The sequence below is a fragment of the Ovis canadensis genome, chromosome 2 (assembly GCF_042477335.2).
Source record: "Ovis canadensis isolate MfBH-ARS-UI-01 breed Bighorn chromosome 2, ARS-UI_OviCan_v2, whole genome shotgun sequence".
Taxonomy (NCBI): Eukaryota; Metazoa; Chordata; class Mammalia; order Artiodactyla; family Bovidae; genus Ovis; species Ovis canadensis.
The window spans coordinates 195,764,418-195,788,437 of NC_091246.1; the positions used below are offsets into that span (position 1 = coordinate 195,764,418).

General features: G+C 37.6%; 1 protein-coding gene across 2 annotated transcripts in view; it reads left to right on the forward strand.

Annotated features, from left to right (window-relative positions):
• Positions 1-24,020, forward strand: part of CNTNAP5 (contactin associated protein family member 5) — a 1,084,456-nt gene that overhangs the window by 873,714 nt on the left and 186,722 nt on the right. For both annotated transcript variants that reach the window (XM_069579468.1, XM_069579469.1), the window contains exons 15-16: positions 20,263-20,390; positions 20,557-20,727. In XM_069579468.1, coding sequence (XP_069435569.1) covers positions 20,263-20,390; positions 20,557-20,727 — 299 coding nt within the window. The remainder of the gene's footprint in view (positions 1-20,262; positions 20,391-20,556; positions 20,728-24,020) is intronic.

Consider the following 24,020-nt stretch of genomic DNA (forward strand, 5'->3'; position numbering starts at 1 on the left):
ATTTTTTGAACGTTACTCAATTGTGTCTGACTCTTTGTGACCCCATGGGCTATGTAGTCCATGGAATTCTCCAGGCCAGAATACTAGAGGTGGTAGCTGTTCCTTTCTCCAGGGGATCTTCCCAACCCAGGGATCGATCGAACCCAGGTATCCCGCATTGCCGGTGGATTCTTTACCAGCTGAGCCAACAAGGAAAAGCCCCATTATACATATACATATAGCTATTATTTTTCAGGTTCTTTTTCATTCAGGTTATTACAGGATACTGAGTAGAGTTCCCTGAGCTATGCACTAGTTATTTATTGGTTGCCCATTTTATATATAATAGTGTGTATCTATTAATCCAAAACTCTTAATTTATCCCTTCCCCCCTTTCCCTTTTGGTAACCATAAATTTGACAAAGATATTACAGAATACTGAGTAGAGTTCCCTGTACTATACAGTAAGTCTTTATTGTTAATCTATTTTATATATAGTGGTGTGTATCTGTTAATCATAACAGACTCTGTTAATATATCTGTTAACTCCTAATTTATCCTTTCCCCCTTTCCTCTTCAGTAACCATAAATTTGACAAAGAAAGAAAACCTATTATTTTTTTTATGATCTTCTCACTTTGACATCTTATGGTTGAGGAATGTAGATTACAGAGAAATTAAATTATTTTCTCACTCATCTACTAAAAGGGAGATCCAGAATTTGAACTCCCCAACACCAAGTTACTTTTGTAGATAAATTTAGTTTTTAGTTCTCATGGCCATGACGTCTACTTTTCCTTTGCCCTCCTGGTTAATTGCTTGTTTTTTTCGCTGTAGTGATGGTGAAAATATGCACAGAACATTTCCAAAGACAGTTTGGTTTTGAAAAATTTAAGACCTTCTTTGGTTTTGATTTTGTAAATTGCACTTGTTTCATCAAGTACTGCTCAAGTATAGTTAAGAATTCCTGTGTCAAACTGCTCCCAACTTAGTGGAAATGACTTTTAAGTGTTTTTCTTTCACTGTTTTAGTTGATAACACCAAGGACCGTTTCAGATAAAATTTTAGGTCTGCTTTAAACCTTAGTTCAGTAAGAAAAGATCAAACATATGGCTCCATCAGGCTCCACGAAATGGTCCATGGCTTTGGAATGTTTTAGGCTGCTTGGGGCCTGAGTCATGTGACCTGGGTTCCTTCTCCTAACATGGCAAATAAGATAAAGTTAACTGGATGTCTCCATTCTTTGGGGACTCTGATCTTTCCTGCAGAGCCTTCTATCTCATCTTATAGATCTGCAAATAAAAAATAACTCTTCTTCTTTTTGAATATGGGGTCTCTTTTAACATTACTTCCCCAAAGTCTTACCCTTTGTACAGTAGAAGTTGATGGTAGCTAGCTGAATAGATGAATGTAATAGACTTTTGAGGAGAAGTGATCCCCAAATGACAACTACAAGCTTGAGAGACATGTGAAAAAGTGACATGATTGTGTGGCCAGGAAAACATAATCAAAATCCTCTGCAACCAGCAGTTTGATTCACTCATTATATTTTGATTCTTTAACTTCCTTTTGCTGTGTGCTGACATTAGAAACATATGAATTTATAGACTTACATGCAAACACCTTCGTTTTATTCTGTATCATCAGAGAAGATGATAAGGGGGGTTAGAATGTAAAGAGTCATTGAGAAGGGAAAGTGTTTCTCCTGAGTGCCTTCAATTTTCTTTTTTTTTTTTTTGATTGAACACTTAATCTTCGCTCACTTTTTCCTTTGGTGAAGCCCTTCCCATACTGAATGCTGCCTTAGTGCCTTCCCTTGCTAGGGAACAAATGACCAGAGCTGGACTTAATTTAGTAAACACTGAGGAAGAGAATCACATCACACCACTTAAAAGTGGAAAATTAGACTATCAAGTATTGAAGTGCCTCTACCCTCCCTTCTCCAGGACTTTCCATCAATCATCTCATCTACTGTCATTCCGGAGTCTCCCTTCTTTGACTTTCTCACTTGATCGCTAACCTTTGAAGCCCTCCTCTTGGCATAACTTCATCATCAAGACTGTGATCAGGAACACTTTTTCTCAACTCTGGAGCCATCATACCTCCAGCAACTTAGGTTATGGCATATTTCATAACCTTTTACTGTCCTTTTAAAGCCAGGGGGAAAGCTTCATCATGTGTCATTTTATTTAGCAAGTAACCTTGATTAGAGCATAAACATTTAATTTTAGATGTAGGTTTTGTTCAACAATTAACCTATGAAGGATCAAGAGAAATGATCTGACTGTACCTCTGTAAAGATGCCCACTTCACCCATGGATGTCCTAGAGTTATGTTGAGCATCTCATATATAGATCATACAGGATATAGTATATAAAATACTAAGAACCTTTCAGGATGTGATAGGTAACATTGTTAAGTGACAATATTATCTAGGGGTTGCAATATAGTAAATCACTATATACTAAATGAAATTCTTACCCAAATTAGCTTTCTGATTCACTTTTCCAACCCAGGTGAAATTAGAAATTTCCTTCTATCATTCTCATAAGAGAATAGATTCTAAATTTTTTGGCCCTGTGGCATGTAGGATCTTAGTTCCCTGACCAGTTAATGAACCTGTGTCCCCAGCTTTGGAAACAGAGTCTTAACCACTGGATTACCAGGCAAGTCCCAAAAGATTCTGATTTAACTCTTCTAGATTTCATTTTCTTAGGACAAGATATAATCTGTCATCAGTGATTCTGGGAAATAATTTATTATATAGGCAACTGTGCATACTATTCCATCTGACATTTACTCTTAAATCATTTGTAGAAAGAATACCTACTCTGGGCAGTTTGATAGTCTGTTGTACAGAGAAAGCCAGGGGCATATAATTCTCACCCTTGAGGAACTTTCAGGGCAGTGGAATAGTAGAGGCTAACTATTTAGCAATAAATGCATTAGTGTGATAAGTTTGATTATACATATAAGCACAGGTTTGTCAGACCTAGGGTGCACTTGAGTTGGGATATGTTGATTTCAAGGAAAAGTATAGGTAAGTTTTGAAGAACCAGAAGAAGTAACTAAAGGTAGTATAGTATACTTAAGTGCTGCCATTTATTCAGACACAGAAATGTAAGTAATATAAAAATAGCTACTTCTTCAAAATACAAGTATCTCACTGTAGTTTTTGCAGTTTTCATGTGTGCAGTTTACACGCTATGTAGACACGGAAGAAGGTCAAATCCAGATCATGAAGCTCCTTGTATGGAAAATAACAATGAAACAGCTTTGTCTGTAACATGGATTGTGGACATGGAATATACACTCAGAATGAAACCTGGCATAGCCTTTTTGAAATGTGTTCATTATTATTTAAAGTACAAAATCTAACACCATTGGCGAATAATCATTTTCTTTAACATTCCTCCAACCTGATTCTTAGATAACATGTGGTCGATTCGGCTTTCCTTGCATTTCAAATTTTTGTTTCTGACAGGCATGTTCCTTTTGGTGTCTGAGTGCTTCTAAGAAAGCTCAAACATATTTACCTGATAAGCGTCCCTTAAGTTTCTGCTCTTGGTAGTTAGTCAGAATTCTGACTTGGGCTACTATAGCATTTAGTAGATAGAACATTGATATATTACAAGTCCTAGTTGTCTCTCAAAAATGTCAAGTGTCAGAGAAAGACAAATATCATAGGATATTGTCTATATGTGGAATCTGGAAAAAAAAAAAACACAAAAAGGTACAAATAACTTTATTTATAAAGAGAAACAGACTCACAGATCTAGAAAACAAACTTATGGTTACCAAAGGGGAAAGGTGGTAGAGGGATAAATTACCAGTCTGGAATTAACATATACACACTACCATATATAAAATAAATAATCAGCAAGGACCTACTATATAGTACAGTGAACTATACTCTGTAATAACTTATAAAGGAAAAGGATACTCTGGATAAACTATAGCGGAAACAAATCTAAAAAAGGATATCTATATCTATCTATCTATCTGTCTGTCTATCTGTATATCACTGAATTACTTTGCTGTACAACTAAAAAGCCTTTTGATGAAAGTGAAAGAGGAGAGTGAAAAAGTTGGCTTAAAGCTCAACATTCAGAAAACTAAGATCATGGCATCTGGGCCCAGCACTTCATGACAAATAGATGGGGAAACAGTGGAAACAGTGGCTGACTTTATTTTCTTGGGCTCCAAAATCACTGCAATGGTGATTGCAGCCATGAAATTAAAAGATGCTTACTCCTTGGAAGGAAAGTTATGACCAACCTAGAGAGCATATTGAAAAGCAGAGATATTACTTTGCCAACAGAGGTCCTTCTAGTCAAGGCTATGGTTTTTCCAGTGGTCATGTATGGATGTGAGAGTTGGACTGTGAAGAAAGCTGAGCACCGAATAATTGATGCTTTTGAACTGTGGTGTTGGAGAAGACTCTTGAGAGTCCCTTGGACTGCAAGGAGATCCAACCAGTCCACCCTAAAGGAGATCAGTCCTGGGTGTTCACTGGAAGGACTGATGCTAAAACTGAAACTCCAGTACTTTGGCCACCTCATGCGAAGAGTTGACGCATTGGAAAAGACCCTGATGCTGAGAGGGGTTGGGAGCAGGAGGAAAAGGGGACGACAGAGGATGAGAGGGCTGGAGGGCATCACCGACTCAATAGACCTGAGTTTGAGTGAACTCCGGGAGTTGGTGATGGACAGGGAGGCCTAGCGTGCTGTGATTCATGGAGTTGCAAAGATTCGGACACGACTGAGTTACTGAATTGAACTGAACTGAACAACTAAAAGTAACACAACATTGTAAATCAACTATATTTCAATAATTTTTATATTTATTTCATTGGAGGATAATTACTTTATAGTACTATGATGGTTTTTGTGATACATCAACATGAATTTGTCCCCCCATCCTGAACCCCCTTTCACCTCCCTCCCCACCCTCTACCTCTAGGTTGACTCAGAGCACTGGTTTTGGGTGCCCTGCTTCATGGATCAAAGTTGATTTTTTAAAGTTTCATAAAACAAAATTAAATTAAAAATTAAAGAAAAGGGGGAAAAGTCTCATATACTGAAGTCTTCTTAGCATTGTATACGCTATATCTCATGTAATTATCTCAACACTTGAGGCTGGTTTTATTAACTCTTTGCTCCAGAAAAGGAAATCAAGGCTCTGAAATGCTAAGTGTCTTGGATAAAGTCACATGTCTAAGGGGATAGAGTAGGAAATTCCAGCTGAGTCCAAGCCAGCTCCTTGCTGACTGCATCCAAGGAGTTACTAAGTTTGCATTTTGCATAGCAGCCAGTGAGGATGCCAAAGAGACCTCTCCCAGGGCATCTCTAATCATAATCACTGCAGGGTGTATTTTGCTCTCTGCTAAGCCAAGTAGAGCCTCAGTTGTCTTCCAAGACTCTAGTAATTGATAATATTTTATTCTGTTTTGAGCAACCTCTGTAACTGAGTTACTTGCTATCATATATTTCAATGTTGTTGTTGTCTGGTCATTAAGTTGTGTCAGACTCTTTGCAACCACATGGATTGCAGCACGCCAGGATTCCCTGTCCCTCACCATCTTCTGCAGTTTGCTCAAACTCATTTCCATTGAGTCAGTGGTGCCATCCAGCCATCTCATCCTCTGTCATCCTCCTCTCCTGCTTTCAATCTTTACCAGCATCAGAGTCTATTTCAATGAGTCGGCTCTTTGCACCGGGTGGCCAAAGTATTCTAGTTTCAGCATCTGTCCTTCCCATAAATATTCAGGGTTGATTTCCTTTGATGAGGTTTGATGGGTGCCAAGTAAATAAGAAAAAATGAGTATGCTCTGGGTATAGATGAAAGTAAAGCAGCTCCGAAGATGGATGAGAGTGGAGGGAGAAAACACCCCAAACATGATCCTTTGAATAAAGGGAAGCATCAAAGAGACTTCTGAACAGGTGTACTATAGAGCTGATTTCTGCAGGGGTTTCCATCCCTGTCGAAGAACTAAAAATGAAGAAAGAAAGAAATGAGAAAACTTGTAATGAATAACAGTCTCACAGTGAATGATTGTTTGCACAGGAACTTCTCTTCAATAGAATGACTCAGCCCCTAGACCTCCTCTCAGTCAGGTGTTTTCTGACTTAATAACTTCAGACGAATGGGCTGCTGAGAGCAGGAAGGGAGGTTGCCAAACAGCTCATGCCTGGAGATCTCACAAGACAGTGTTTGGAAGTGGAAAAACAGTCATCTGGGTGGAAGGGAACAAATTGGGACACAAAGGATGGTTGTAGAAGAATAAAAACAATGTTGGGTGGTGAGATGGAGGAGCAGAAAGATGGTCCAAATTGTGCCTCCTCTTGATGGCCCTGGACCTGGATGAAAAATTTTCTCATCCAATCAACCAGGTAGAACTAAGATGAAGCTCTCTTTTTTAACAGCAGGACATACTTGAATTTATTCATAAGCAAGCGTAGATATTTTATGTGATTTTCAGTCGCTCTGCTCTTTGCCTCTTGTATTTACTTCTCCCTTGTATAAATGACATGGCACAGAATAGAAAGAAAAAATGGTATAAAGTTTATATTCTGGTCATCTGATCATCGAAAAAAGGAAATCTATTGTTCTTTTTTCTTTTTAAAGCAGGATATTTAGGTTATTTGTTTTTACTCAGTGTGTGGTATCCTGGAGCTTCAAATCACTGTTAGCCCTTGATTGCACTTCTCTGCCACCAAGAAATTATCTAATAAATGGTGCTGAAGCCATGAATGAATAATGGGTGAGTGACTTCCAGTAAAGGCATTTTTACCTCTCTGTCTTTTTGAAAATTGGGCTATGATCATTCAAGGATTAACAGATATTTACTGCAGTGTTGACTGTTACCCACCTTTTATTCTCTCACCAGAAATATTTACTCAAAGTTTAAACTTTTTTGCGGCAGATTTTCTCTCAGCTATCAAAGCATAGTCAGAAGTGGTCATGCCACTCCCAAAGCTATATTTTTATACATTTGCCTTGAGCTGTTTTCTTTGTAAAGACAGGTCTAATCCAGTCCCAGAACCTTGACCTTCACAAGGGCCCTTCACTCCTTTCCTTGGAGACTTAATGAGACAATTGCCTTGGGGAAAATGATGCTGGTTACATCCAAGGGTTTATGGTTTTGCTGTTTCTTCATATAGGCTATTCTTTGACCTTTCAGACCCCTTTTGATTTCCCCAAAACCACTACCTCTGGGATTCCCACCCTCAGTGCAGCGATGGTGCTTCAAACTAGGTAGTGTCATGAGATGGGGCAGGAATTCTGAAATCTGGAAAATAAAGGCTCTATTTCTTATTTAAAAAAAATAATATTGTACAATCTCTACTGGAGGAAGTGTTTTATTCATAGATCTGTTTATGAGCTTTTCCAGTGATTATTAGGGTTTGCAGGGTTTTTACTCTCTCAGTCCTCGATTTCCATGTGCATCGAGCAATACAACCAGAGCCAGAGCCTTGGATTGGAAAAAGTGTGCTAGGCACACGGTAAGTTATTCATACGTTAACTTCTGAGTGAATTAATTAATCCATGAGTTTTTTTTTTTTTTTCCTTTCTCCCCATACTCTCATCCTGGACAAATATGCCTTCTCCTTGCTGGTTATGTTCTGCTCTTTTATTCCGTAAATTGTCACTGAAAGCATATATACTGGGGCAACTTGATATTGACTTGTTTACACTAACAATCCTATGACTGGGTTTCAGATTGTTTTTAAATAAAGTGTCTTGCTGTGTATCTCATAGGAGATGAAAGAAGGCATCACACACTGAGGAATAAAAGGAAAAATACAAAAATGGGAAAGCACAACTTATAATCAGGGATTGATATTTTAAAACTAACATATCACATCACCACTTTATAGAAATCTAGATGGAGTACAATAGTTAATACTTTGCCAAGGGTAGCATTAAGCGATATTTTTGTTTTTGTATTTTTTATTCAATGATGCTGCTGCTGCTGCTGCTAAGTCACTTCAGTCGTGTACAACTCTGTGCAACCCCATAGACTGCAGCCCACCAGGCTCCGCTGTCCCTGGGATTCTCCAGGCAAGAACACTGGAGTGGGTTGCCAGTTCCTTCTCCAATGCATGGAAGTGAAAAGTGAAAGTGAAGTCGCTCAGTGTGTCTGACTCTTCGCAACCCCATGGACTGCAGCCTACCAGGCTCCTCCGTCCATGGGATTCTCCAGGCAAGAATACTGGAGTGGGGTGCCATTGCCTTCTCCATCAATGATGCTACCATCCTATTAATAACATCTAATTTCAAAATATCTAATAGGCAATTTAAGACCTACTGGTTCTAGGAAACAAAACATAGCTATGAGATATGCTTCTTCTTCTTTTTTTTTTTTTTACAATTATAAAGATCAAAGATGTAGACTGAGGCTTCTATTGCCTCAGTTACCTGTCAACCTGTACAACTTCATCATCTCTAGATTTTATGTAGAGTCATATTTCTTCGGTAATTGCAGAACTGTGAGTATCCAAAGAACTCAAAGTCAATGTCAAGGTTAAAAATGTACATTTCTTTAGTAAATTTTATACAACATTTTGATGTGGGCCATTACTGTATACCAAAATATTATATTTCTACTTAGTGCAATGAGTCTTTGGCTTCTATTTTAATGTGCTGACTCATCACTAAGTATATGGCATTACTCACCTAAAATTAGCTCTTACTCAGAATAAAATTAGATGAGCTGCTTACTTTTTTGGACATTCTTTAAGTTTGCTTATAGCTGTCAGTTTTGACTCACTTAGCAATGTGTGAGGAGAATAATTTTTCTGATTTTTAAAATTTAGAAGTTTTTAAAAATCACAATATAAATATGTTTATTATATCCTTATTATAAAAATTCAAATATTGCAGAAATAGTAAATAAAAAAGAAGCTCCTTCTTTATTATCACTAGGAATTATTTTATTATACCTAATATGTACAATTTTAACATTTTACATATTACCTTGAGATAGTAATAGTGGAGCATGTTCTGTGAAAATGTGAAAGTGAAAGTGTTAGTTGCTCAGTCACATCCGACTTTTTGCTACCCCATTAACTGTAGTCCACTAGGCTCTTCTGTCCATGGAATTCTCCAGATAAGAATACTGGAGTGGGTAGCCATTCCCTTCCCCAGAGGATCTTCCTTACCCAAGGATCAAACCCTGGTTTCCTGCCCTGCAGGCAGATTCTTTATGGTCTGCGCCACAAGGGAAGCCCATATGTAGGGTACATCTACATATAAATATCTTCTTATGTATTTGTCATATTTATGAATATTAAAGTTTATTCATTTTTCACTGTTTTAATACAAAACATATCATTCTGCAACTTTCTTTCTACATGAAATATATCTCAGAGAGCTTTGACTTAGCATCTTTAAATAAGCATAAGCATGAATGCATCCTGTCCATTTTAATGGCTGTAGAGTTATATCATAGCTTATAGCTTGTCATAAAATTATAAATATTTTATTTGTAAATGATATTTTAGTATTAGAAAAAGTGTTGCAATGAATATTTCTTAGTCTTGACATACATTTTAAAAAATTTTTAATTATTAGTATTTCTATTTCATAGCTTTCTAGTGTAGGATTGTTAAATCATCCACTTTTTTACTTTGATAGATGTAGCCAAATTGTGGAAGGGACTTTGGACTTTATACAGACCACAAAGGTATTATTAGTTCAGAGCTGGCCTCCCTGACCCTGGGGTGAGCAGGTGGCTTTACCACAGAACTCACTAGATCTGCAGAATTCATTTGCATCAAAACAGTGCCACACAGACACTTCAGTTGACCCAACTTATGATTGCCAGGGAGAAGGATGGGGAAAAGGAATAGTTAGGGAGCTGGGAATGGACAGGTACACACTGCTATATTTAAAATGGATAATCAACAAGGACCTATTGTGTAGCACAGGGAACTTTGCTCACTGTTATGTGGCAGCCTGGATGAGAGGGGAGTTTGGGGGAGAATGGGTACATGCATATGTATGGCTCAGTCCCTTTGCTGACAACATGGAACTATCACAACATTTTCAATTGGCTATAGTCTAATACAAAATAAAAAAATAAAAAGTAAAAAAAAAAAAAAAAAACAGAGCCACACAGGGAGACATTAGTTGCAACCTCTTTTTACTCAGAAGTTTCTAAAACCTTTTGCCAGGTGTGGACAGCTCTGACAGGACCCTGGTGATGTTGGACCCTCCTTTCTTTTTTTTTTTTTTTGTCATTTCTACTGTGCCTGTTGGTGCTCCAAGTGACATTCATGCTATTTACAAATAAACCCCAGTGTCTTGGCCTTGTTTTCAAAAAGTCTTCATTATTAAGAAGAAGGAGGAGAAAGAGGAGAGAGTAAGGAGAAGGAGAAAAGGAAGAATTAATTTTCTCTCTTTTGTAAATCTGTCATAGATTTTTAGTGAAAATATTACAAAGTAATATATGTAATAAATACACAGAACACACAAATGTGGCTACTTATTCTGGCTGCACCCTCATTGTCTGTATCTGAACTGTAATGTATCTCTATATCATATTTTATTTTGTAATGGGATGATCAAGTCTTGAATTTGTCACTTACTATCATTTAGCCTCTCTGAGTTTCAGGTTCTTATTTGATTTAAGGAAATGCAAAGAAACAGAAGAAAAGAATGCCCATATCTGGGGAGTGCTGGTTGAGTTGGCATGAATTTACTCATCTAGCAGATCTACCAGATATTTAGTTCTCAAAAATGTGTTAGTCATTGGTTTTATTATTATTTTATTACTTTTACAGCATCTTAAACTAAGAGGCAATATCAATTTATAGAATTTAGACTAACTTCTTTTTGTTTGTTTTAAATTTTCATTGGAGTATAGTTTTTTTCTTTTTTACAATGTTGTGTTAGTTTCTACAGCAAGATGAATGAACACACATATATATATCCCCTCTTTTTTGGATTTCCTTCCCATTTTGGTCATCACAGAGCATTGAGTAGAGTTTCCTGTGCTGTACAGTAGGTTGTCATTAGTTAACTACTTTAATTAACTTCTACAAAAACTGTGCATACCTATATGCAATAAAATAAGAAAATGAATTAGTGTATCAGAGTAATCAAATATATCACTCATCCATCATACTGTAAGTAAAATGAGGAAAGAGCACTGAAGACCTCTCTCCCTAGAACTGGACTGCTCTCTGAAATTTCACCGGTAAAACTCATACTGTCATGGTTGGGGCTGGGTCTGCCAGCTAGCGATAAACCAGAAGATTGCTTGCTAAATGTGTCACCAAAGAGTTTGTGGGCTCCAAGAATTCCTGTCAAGGTGACCTATGTGTAATCTCAGAGAATGCAGGGCTAGAAAATGATTGCAAATTAGAGAACTGAAACCTAATCAATTGAAGTGTATCTTGTGTGGAGAAAGCCTGTGTGAACAGAATGGGAGAGTCAGCCTGAGACCCAGGAGGACAGCTCAAGGACTCACGACTGGGTTTTTTTCTGGCTCTGTCTGGAGATGTTAGATAAACATGGGCAACACAGCTTCCACTCATGAGACAGCCACTCTCTGTAAGAAGCACACAAGGCCTGGAGGATAGAAAAGGACGCTGGTTACAGCAGAAGCTCTGCTTTCCACCCTAGCTTCTCCTGGCCTTCTCACATGGCTCATCAGCTAAAGAACCCACCAATAATGCAGGAGATGCATGAGATGTGGGTTCGATCCCTGGGTCAAGAAGACCCCTGGGAGAAGGGCATGGCAACCCATTTCAATATGCTTGCCTGAAAAATCCCACAGACAGAGGAGCCCAGTGGATTATGGTTCATGGGATTGCAAAGAGCCTGGGATGACTGAAGTGAGCCAGCACACACTAGCTTCTCCACTTGCCAACACACACTAGCTTCTCCACTTGCCAACACCATCCCCTGAGAGGTCACCTCTTTCCTTAGTTTTCTCTGCTTGCAAGCAGGCAATGTTATAACACCATCATAGGACTGTTGTGAGGGTGGAATGAGATCAGATGTAAAACTCTTATTTGTGTGTTTACCTGGCCAGGGAGAGGAAAGAGGTGGCTCCCATCTCAAGTCTTGCAATGTGAGATGCTCAGTGGAATCCCAGAGCCAGCAGTAGGGTCTAAGAATAGCAGCCCCACACCCGTGCAGGGCCTCTATCCTATGGGCCTTTTTCTTTTAGGAAGAATTCCTCTTATAAAAGACAAGGGTGGCTTTAAATAGCAATTTTTGTCTACTCTAATATGTTAAGTATTTTGAAATTTGGACCCTTCCTATAAGAGATTTCTTTACAAGATTTGAAGCAATGAAGCACATCTTGTCCACATGTATGTCTATGTTTTTGAGCATGTGGAGAAGTGTGTGAGGGGACAGGGCCGAGGGGGGAGCAGCCAAAGCAGGTCAGGTAACTCTCACCTGGGCCCAGGCAGACTCTGGGCCTCAGAACAGAGCTGAGGCCAGGAGGATGAGGATAAGGCAGTGAACAGTGGTGTAAAAAAGGGAGTTTGATGGACACTGTTGATCAACAATGAGGGAGAAACTGAGGAAAAGAGGAGAAATGAAGCCCCATAGGTGTTCCACCTCAGCGGCTGGGGAGCCCAGGGCCAAGTCATTCACAGAGTAGCAAGTAGGGTGGCCAATCCCTGGGAAGGTGACCAGTGGAGGAGGTTTGGGCATATGAGTTAGAGATAAATATTGACATGTAAAAAGATGTTTCACAGGCAGCTGAATGAATATGTATTCATGACAAAATGCATGTGAGTGTGTGTGTGCGAAACAGGGAAAAAGGCAACACTAAGGTGCTGCAGTATGTGGAGTAAGTCGGACACTGACATATTCTGTGGAAAAGAGCAATTCAGTGACATTTCATGGGCGTGGAAGGAGAAAAGGCTAATTTTGGTTAGGCTGGGAAGAAGTGTGAGAGAGGAGAAAGTACGCAGACATTCTGTGAAGAGATTTTATGGCACTACCGAATTTTCCTTCCTTTCCTGTTCTATCAGAACAGGTTAATCAAATGATGACTACAAAAACCTTAATCCTTGCTAATACTTTTAAAATTCCATTTTATACTCATAAGCTCTGTAGGGCCATTTGCATTTCTTACTAATGAAGTAGCATTGGGTAAACTTTGACTGTATTCATATAACAAGACCTGATTTTGTTTTTTCACATCTACATGAGACAATCCCTGCGCCTTCAGGTTTAAAAAATATTTACAGAAAAAAACAATACAGTTTCCAAAAATATTAAATATATGCCAACACTGTCTTATTTTTCCCTTCATGTAAGAAACATGGGCATAAGAAAAACAAATAATGCATACTAAATGTATATATGTGAAATCTAGAAAAATGGTATAGATGAATATTTGCAAGGCAGGAATAGAAATGCAGACATAGAGAACAGACACGTAGACAAAGCGGGGCAGAGGGGTGGGATGAATTGGGAGATTGAGACTGACATATATACACTACAGTATGTAAAATAGGTAGATAGTGGGAACCTGCTGTATAGAGCAGGGAACTCAGCTCTATGATGACTTAGATAGGTAGGATGGGACAGGGAGTGGGAGGTCCAAGAGGGAGCAGATGTAGGTATATGTGTGATAGATTCACTTTGTTGTACAGCAGAAACTAACACAAAATTGTAAAGCAACTCTATACACCTTGCCCCCAAAAAGAAATACTAGGAACTGAAATAAAGACTCCAGATAGATATGGCCTGATCAGTGGAGGGGGGGCATAAGTGAAGGGACATTATCCTCTGGGGTAGACTACAGTGACCACAGTCAATGTTTTCACATTTTCAACCAAGTGACCCTGGAGCTTTTTTGTCAATCAAGTGACCCTGGAGCTTTTTTGTCAATCAAGTGGCCCTGGAGCTTCTTGTCATCTGATCCTTTAGGTTGTTTTTGTTTATCTGGAAGTCTTAATAAGGAAGACAAGAAGAAAATAACTGTCTTACCCAAAGTTAAGTTATAATTTCTGGCAAATATCAATATGGTATTTAGACTTGTTGGGTTGTTTGTGGGGATTATCCAGCCTTTCTTCCTTCACATCCACAGCAAATGGACAGTATTACGTAACTCACTGAAAAGAAAGGTGTGCAGAGTCTCTTGAGACCAGTCCTTTCAGATTCAAACAAAAGCTTCTGAGGGACCTGAGGTCTTAAGTTCTTTGCATAATTTTCTAGGTTTATCTACTTTATGAATAATATGTTATTGGTTACATTTGAGTGACTGAGAGAATATAAAAAGGAAAAAAAATTCCTCATTTAATCAGCTGTCACCCAAGTGATGCTATAAAATAATTGCAGCAGTTACTCAAAAACTAGCTGATGGAAAAATGGCAGCATATCAGTTTTGCTACACTTTAATGACACATTAAGAAATCAGTGACCTCTGCTCTGCAGTCCTGATTTTGGTAAATTCTTCAGATTCAGATAGTAAAACTAAAAACGAGACTATTTTGGCTAATTCTATGCCATAAGCTTGCTCTTGAGAAAATTTGAGTCTTTTTCTTAATGTTCGTGTTTTATCATTAGTACACATGCATGTCTTTTTTTGAATTATTTTTATAGTTTTTAATAAAATGTAATTGCTTTATAGTGTTGTACTAGTTTCTGCTATACAGTGAAGTGAATCAGTCATGTAGATATACACATACCCCTCCCCTACTCCTCACATTGCCTGGAGGAAATGGTGAAAATGAAACTGTTAGTTGCTCAGAAGTGTCTGACTTTGTCACCCCATGGACTGTAGTCTGCCAGGCTCTTGGCTCCATGGAATTCTCCAAGCAAGAATCCTGGAGTGGGTAGCCATTCCCTTCTCCAGGGAATCTTCTTGACCTAGGTAGTGGTTGAACCCTGGTCTCCCACATTGTGGGCAGATTCTTTACTGTCAGAACCACCAGGAAGTCAGCCATATGTATACATATATCTCCTCCCTCTTGGACCTCTCTCCGTCCCCCATCCCACTCCTCCAGGTCATTACAGAGCACTGAGCTGAGTTCCCTGCGCTATGCAGCAGCTTGCTGCTAGCTATTCACTTTACACATATGCAGATGATACCACTCTAATTATAGAAAGCAAAGAGGAACTAAAGAGCCTCTTGATGAGGCTGAGAGAAGAGAGTGAAAAAGCTGGCTTAAAACTCAATATTACAAAAACTAAGATCATGGCATCCAGCCCCATAACTCCATGGCAAATAGAAGGGGAAAAAGTAGAATTAATGACACATTTCCTCTACTTGGGCTCTAAAATTACTGTGGATGATGACTGCAGCCATGAAATTAGAAGACAATTGATTCTTGGCACGAAAGCTATTACAAACCTAGACAGTGCATTAAAAAACAAAGACATCACTTTGTCAACAAGGGTCTATATAGTCAAGGCTATAGTCTTTCCAGTAGTCAAGTACAGAGATGAGAACTGGATCTATGCTGAAGAATTGATGCTTTTGAACTGTGGTGACGAAGGAGACTCTTGAGAGTCCCTTGGACAACTAGGAGATCAAACCAGTGGATCTTAAAGGAAATCAACCCTGAATACTCTTTGGAAGGACTGATGCTGAAGCTGAAGCTCCAATACTTTGGCCACCTGATTTGAAGAGTTGACTCACTGGAAAAGACCCTGATGCTGGGAAAGATTGAGGGCAGGAGGAGAAGGGGATGACAGATATGGTTTGATGGCATCACCAATTCATTGGACATGAACTTGGGCAAACTCTGGGAGATGGTGAAGGACAGGGATGCAGTCCATGGGGTCGCAAAGAGTCAGACATGATTTGGTGACTGAACAACAACAGTGTGGTAGTGTAAATATGTTAACTGTAATCTCCCAATTCATATTATCTTCCCCTTCCCCTCCCTGAGCCCTCATGTCCATTCTCTATCTCTGCATGTCTATTCCTGCCCTGGAAATTACCATGACATACCAAACTACCTGGAAATTGTATAGACATATAGAATGTGTCTATAGTATATTCTTTGTGCCCTTTGAGCTTCCATAGCTGGGACTCTGACTGGCCTGCTCAGTCATGCCAGCTATGGGGCTCCTTTTCTTACTTCCCCTTTAGAAATCTTTGTATTTAATTTTTTTTTTATTTTGTATTGGGGTATAGCTGATTAACAAACAATGTTGCAATAGTTTTCAGTGTACAGCAAAGGGACTCAGCCCTACAAATATATATATATATATATATATATATATATATATCTCCATTCTCTCCCAAACTCCCTGCCAACATTTTTATTTCAAAGGTGACTGGGAATTTCAATAGCTATTTATTGAATCCCTATTATGCAATAGTTGACTTGTTAACTTTTATATACATTATCTACCTTGATTTTTTACAACAATATCAAATTAGTATTATTATCCCCATTTAAGAGATCAGGGTTAGCAAGAAGATCCAACCAGTCCATCCTAATGGAAATCAGTCCTGAATATTCATTGGAAGGACTGATGCTGAAGCTGGAACTCTAATACTTTGGCCACTTGATGTGAAGAACTGACTCATTTGAGAAGACCCTGATTCTGTGAAAGATTGAAGGCAGGAGAAGAAGGGGACAATAGAGGATGAGATGGTTAGATGGCATTACTGACTCAACGGACATGAGTTTGTGTAAGCTCTGGGAGTTGGTGATGGACAGGGAAGCCTAGTGTGCTGCAGTCTATGGAGTCACAAAGCATTAGACACAAATGAGTGGCTGAACTGAAGAGATTAGGAAATTGAGTCGCCCAGTGACCTCATGACATCATACGGATAGTGTGCTGAGGCACAGGGATTTAACTTGTGCCCTCTAGCCTAATTGCATTGTCTTCCCACTACAACAAAGTCATTTCTGTACTTAAAAAGTACATCAGCACCCTTTAGGAAGAGTCTTGTATGTTGTTCCAGAGAAAGACAAAGTCTGTAAAGTGTTTGCCCTTGAGAAGACAAGCTCTTCTCAAAAGCCGAAGAAAAACAACTTCGTGTGTAGAACATCAACTCTGCAGCTGCAGACTTCCTGTCTATTATTAGGTACACCATAATTTGTATCATTTTTATGCCATCTCCCCAAATATTCTACCCATTAATTCTTTGAAGTGCTTTAATCAGTCTTGTCATTCACACATTGAATTAAATCCAGTTTTATTCTCCGTGCAACCCTAAGTGCATGAATAAATTTGCAAAGTCCTTTGATGCCTAAGGGGCCTGCAAGACACACCTCACCTGTCTTAGTGGCCAGTGCAGTGTTGGTTACTACCACACTTTTTTTTTTTTAAGAATTTTAAATCCATTTTTAAGATTTAAAAATTGAGTAGTTTTATATTGATATTCCAGTCTGGCCCACTGGTCTTACATTTGTGAAGAGCATAATTACTTGTTAGAAATGGCCATACTGCCTCCTGAAGACAGAACATCATCTTTATCCCAGTCTTCCTCTCTTTCTCCCTCTTTTCCCACCTGATACTGAAGCTGTGTGTCAGGTTCCACTTATCATAACATAAAGGTGGCTTCACTCATTTTTATTGTTTTTTTTTTTTTGCCCCTGTAGTCATTTGAGTTTATGAAGTTCTTTTTCTCTGTTATTTGAAAGATATTTTTATTCTTAGAGTGATTTTGTATATTCCAACACTTTGATAGAAGGACATCAAATTGATGTAGAAAACATGCCATAGCATATGAGTGAAGCCGTGGTTGACATTGATTGACAGACTCCAGAATCTACCATTTCCACCTTGAGAATGAAAAAAAAAAAAAAAAAAACAAAACCAAAACCGTGGAGAAGTAAGATCCTATAGAGTTTAAATTTAAGTCTCTTCAGGAGACTATATGGGTTTGGCCTTTATTCTACTTTGGTCCCTTGAAATTTGCTTTGCAATGTCTCCTAGAAAAAATATTGGAACATGAAGATTCAAATTGTTTACTGTCTGTCTAACATTCATAGATGTGCTTTCAAATAGACACAAAAACTTATTCCATATCCTCTGATTAGCTTCTAAATATGGTACTCAAATTATGGATAACAGTTCATTTCTTTTCATTTTGGGTGATTAGACTACATATATTATATATATTAATGTATTATATATCATATAATAATATATTATATATTATGTAACTATTATAAATTATTAATATATTGATATTATATCATTATTATATATAATTATATTATGTATTATATAATAATATATTAAATATATTAACATATATTATATATATAAGACTATAACAGTATATGAAGAAAGTGAAGTCGTTCAGTTGTGTCTGACTCTTTGTGACCCCATGGACTGTAGCCTACCACGCACTTCCATCCATGGGATTTTTCATGCAAGAGTACTGGAGTGGGTTGCCATTTACTTCTCCAGAGGATCTTCCCAATCCAGGAATCAAATTCTGGTCTCACGTATTGTAGGCAGGTGGCTGTCTGAGCCACCAGGGAAGTCCATAATGGTATATGTACAGGTAAATATTTGATTTATTTATAACCAAAGTGAATTAGTGCATTTTTCTAGAAATCTCAGGAGTTGGATGCCTAATCTTAACATTTAATTTATAACATATAAATTAATATAACATATAATTAAATCTTAACATTAATGCTTTCCACAGCATTCTATGTACTATGGAGATCTCCAAGACAGAATTGTAACTAGGTGTATGAAAAGATGAATAGACTTGCCTCAGGCTGCAAAGTGATTTGGGGACAAGGATGAGAACTCAAATGAATGTTAACATTGCTATTTTTGAGCATTTACCATAGATCGGGTACCATGCTAAGTGACTATATCATCTCATTTAATTCTTTCTATAACTCTGCGGTATAGACATTACTTCCATTTTTCAACTGAGGATACTGTGGAATCTTAGAAACAAAATGATTTGCCCAAAGTAGCACAGTTAGAAACTGGGGATCAGGGATTTCAGAACAAATCCATGTGCTTTTAAAGCTTTATCCTTAAAGCTCTACATTACGCTACGTGGTCCTCGCCATACTTCCCCAATTCATAATTAGACACACTATTTTCTTTGTCTCTAGACTCAGAGCTGTAAATAATATGTGAATGGTGATGAAATACAACATTGATATTGAATGTTTTGACAGCTGTGTTGAATTATTTGTAACTACAGAGAGAGGACCACTATTAATTTGCTCCTTCGTGCTCTTATAAAAAAACTACTTCATCATACACTTTTCCTTGATCATTGTGACATGGTGTTCTGCCTCCCAGTTCTTAGGTATAGACAAGATATTCCAGCTTGTGCTTACCTAAGTCTACGTGGGTGGGGAGTTCAGCCCATCCATGTGTAATTTTCAAACTGCCTCATAAGATTCAATACACTTCATATTAACATTAATGATGTACACTTGTTAAATTTAAGGTTGAGCTATACACTAAGTAACTAGACCTCTGCCCCTCTGCCATGTGACCATAGGCAAGTTATCCCATATCTTTGAGCCTCAGTTTCCTCATTTGTGATGGAAATAATGGTACCCATTGCATAAGGGTATTACAGATCCCCTAGTATATTACTGGCTCTAAATAGCTGCATATTCATTCAATGTCAGTTTCTTACCTACATTTTTTAAACTATCAGTTAAATGGTATGTCCTTGCCATTCATCCAAAGTCACAACTCAAAAAAAAAAAAAAAAAAAGGTGGGGGGGAGGGCGTGTATAGCTTAACCCCATTCATTTTTAATTTTCTTGTCAAAAGCTGACTAATCAGTTTCTTAGTTGCATAATTAACAGAGACAAAGCCAGAGTCATTAACTAACAAAATCTCTAAAATGCAGAAGAGAAAAATGAAACCAACAAACTACCTAGAGTTAAAAGGTGATAAGAAACACCCTAAGCTGATTAAAACCTGTTGGCAGGTGGCTGAAACAAGTCCTTGGAGTGATTTCAAGAGGCTTTGTGATGCCTATTTCAAATTTCTTACTGAGATAGCTGATTTCTTCATAGTAAGAGAGGCAATGTTTCATGTTCTTTCAGTGCTGCGTTGGGCAGGTGGGGTGCTCTCAAGCTACAAAAAGCAGCAACAAGCTCTGTAAGCTATTTACTTTTTTGGAAAGACTTAAGGAAGATGTAAAATCTACTTGTTTTTCGAAACTGGCCACGGATTTTGTAATTGGCATCCCAGACTTTCACACATAGATGAAAGGCCTTCTGTTAGTCTCCTCTCTGCCCTCACCCTGTTGCAACTACCCAAATCACTTTTGAAAAGAGGAGACTTGGTAAAGAATCCCTAGATTATCCACATTTTTCTCTTTTTTTCTTAAATTTATATTTTTCAGGACAAATGATACTGGCTTTCTTTCCTTCAAAGACCACTTGCCTGTCACTCAGATAGTTATCACTGATACGGACAGAACAAACTCAGAAGCTGCTTGGAGAATTGGTCCCTTGCGTTGCTATGGCGACCGTGAGTACTAAATTGAAAGAAGCTTTCTCTCTCCTTACATAAGCTCAAGATGTTTTATTCTCTTATCCTTTTCCCCTGCAGTGTCCCCTAGTCCTGAAAATTATCCACATATCCAGTGCTTTCCTATAACCCATTCCATGCTTAAGGATTTCTTTTTCATTTGCAGGACACTTTTGGAATGCAGTATCATTTTATACAGAAGCCTCTTACCTCCACTTTCCTACCTTCCATGCGGAATTCAGTGCTGATATTTCCTTCTTTTTTAAAACCACGGCTTTATCTGGAGTTTTCCTAGAAAACCTTGGCATTAAAGACTTCATCCGACTGGAAATAAGCTGTAAGTTTTCTCATTTATGAATCTAATGTAACTGATCAACAGAAGTCTTAATCTTATCTTTTCCACAAGCAACTAGTATATATTTCAACCGTCAAGTTAATTTCCCTGGGTATCTGTCAAATTAGCAAAGGTAATTTCTAGTTTCTTCTTGTAGTTTTTTTTTTGTTGTTGTTTATTACCTAGCAGTATTTAAAGAGTCATCCTCTCTTCAAACTAGTGCATTCCCCAAATTCCCATAGATATTTATTTGCAGTGTTCTTTATCAGATCCATGGGCATTTATTACATCTTTTTTGAATTTTCACACCACTACAATCTCTATGGAATGATGAGAACACTAGTATTCTGCATTCTGTTTATACTCAGGGTCAACTTTGTTGCCATACTTTTGCTCCGCAAAGTGTTTCCTGACTTATTTCCCATCATTAGGAGTATGTGCCTACACAATCATTGTTTCTCTACCACTTTACCATGAACAGGGGTGTATCTAGTGAATTTTATGTCAAGATGTGGATAATTTTTTAACTTTCCTTTTCCTATAAGCAAAGTGTATTCAGAAATAATCATGAAGTTAAATGAAAGTTAAATGAACTGCATATGGAGAAATGTTTTATTAATGAAACTTTACATGTAATCATGCCAAAAAAAAGTCCAGTAGAAAAAAGGCAATACCTTAAATAATTTAATCACCTTAATTAATTTTTTATATAAAAGGGAAAATACCTACATATTGATCTGTCACGGGAATAGTAGTAACATTAAAATTTCTGTTTCTTAGGCTTGAGTGATGCAAATTTGTGAATGATGTCATCAAAACTGATTTTCTTTGCACATTCATGTTCAAAAGAGAGCATAATGAGATTTATCCATTCATCTTCTCTCATACTGATACTTAATAAAGGGTACTTTTTATTAATTTTAAACTGAAAATATGTTGCACATTAAGCAATAGATATATACATTTTAGGAAAGATTGATTTTAAACATAAGGCTAAATTTGATAGACATTCATGAAAATTCCATTTTATGATAAATTTCAGAAGCTGCAGCGCTTTCTATTTTTTCACCATCGATGCTAGCAATTTCAACTATCTGCAAAATTAAAAAAAAATATTCCCTAAAATACTTGTATTAGAAAATTCACCATGGGTTACTATTCCATTTGGTAAAGCCTTACATATTTCCTAAGGATTTGGAATTACTTAAGCTTTCTTAGACTTCCCTGGTGGCTTAGACTGTAAGGAATCCACCTGCAATGCAGGATACCCAGGTTCAGTCTCAGGGTTGGGAAGATCCCCTGGAGAAGGGAATGGCAACCCATTCCAGTATTCTTGCCTGGAGAATTCCATCAACATAGGAGCCTGGTGGACTACAGTCTATGGGGTTGCAAAGAGTGAGGCATGACGGAAAGATTAACACAAGCTCTCTTCAGGTGCAATTTGTGTTCACAGTCCCTGTGGTACTATATGTTCACCTATTTCAACAGTAGAGCTAAGTTAAACAATGATAGTACAGTAACTGTAAAAATAGAAAATCAAAACTTGAGTTCTTATTCTTAAAAACAAACTTATATTTTAGTCTGCATGTTCAGGAGCCAATAGTAAGTCAGGAGTTCTCTCTATTAACTTTCCTCTTGAATATACTATGTATTAAATGGTAGGCAATGTACTATTTGAACCTTACATATACATTATTAAAAAGTAATATCAACATCAACATTTGTTACAAATTTTTTTCTTGGTGGAGGAACGTTTTATTGCTCACATTATTTAGAATTACTGGTGTGTAGCAATAATAGAAAACACATCTTTTAGTTGCTCTTGCTAGTTTCCTGATTCTCTGCCTTCAGTGTACCCCCCTTTTTCTCATACACAAATTGGACTTCTCCCACTATCTTGCCCTTATTAAAGTCATAACTAGGGAGATGTGTGCTTTTCATTAGGTGTCTCATTTACCTGGACCCAAATGGATGTTTCCTTTGGTTTGATTGATTCAATTTACTGTATTACACTAGAAATATGACTATATGAAATACCCTTGGAAGCTTAAGTAATGTCTTAGCAACAGAAACTTAGAAATTTGAGCACTCCAGAGAAAGATACAAACGTGCTGGCTGGAAAAGATAGCTGAGGTCTCTGTACAAGTCTCCTGCAAAGCACAACACAGCTAAGTGTTTTTTCTGCAGTTACAGTACAGTACAAAAAAAAAAAAGATCCCTCTTATTGGTAGTTTTAACCTCCTTTTACTCCAGTGATTTAAGCTGTTAATGGGAGGAAGCTCTTGAGGCTTTAGTGTGAAATAAGATCCCTCGTATCTACCTTGGGCAAGTTCTAAATATGTAGAGTTGAGTGCCAGACATTTAATAATATGGATATAATAACCTCAATGTAAATTCAATAAAAATCAGGCCCTAAGGCCTTTTGATTCATTAAAGCAGCAGCAAATGGCATATTATCACAAGGTAATGAGCTATGATTTAGTATTAATTACATTTCAATGTCTGATTTGTTTGTACTTTCTGGTACTGTATTTTGTCTTTTAGATGATTTTTTCTTATGCTTTTTGTTTTACTATTATGTTGTACAAAACTATTTTAAATGCAAATGATATTAAATCTGATTGAAATTTAAAATCCAGTGATGTCATTGTTTGATGTACACATTTCACCAGATCAGAGAACATGTGTTTTTCAAACTAAGATTTTATGTAAACTTTTTCAAAGTACAAAGCCTCATATTTTAAAAATATCTTGTTTTATGATTATTATTTGAAAGGAAAGACAGGACTTACCAGGTGGTCCAGTGGTTAAGAACCTGCCTGCCAATACAGGGAAAATAGGTTCAATTTCTGGTCCGAGGAGATTCCATATGCAATGGGCCAGCTAATCCTATGTTCTACAACTACTGAGCCTGTGCTCTAGAATTGAGAGCTGCAACTACTGAAGCCCATGTGCCCTAGATTCTGTGCTCTGCAACAAGAGAAGCTACCACAATGAGAAGCCTGCAAACTGCAGCTAGAGAGCAGCCCCGACTGCTCACTGCAAATAGAGAAAGCCTGTGCACAGCAGTGAAGACCTGACTTAGCCACAATAAATAAATAAATAAATTTAAAAGGAAAAACAAACAAGCATGGGGGAAAGGGGGTGGATCTTTCATTTCCTACAGCTGCATTCATCTTATGTCCTTTTTTTTTTTTTTTAATGTCCTTCTTCTGCTAGGCTATGATCTTCTTGTGCTTTGAGAATCCTTGATCAAATAAGAAGCCTTTCTCATTTATTTACTTATTTGGCTGTAC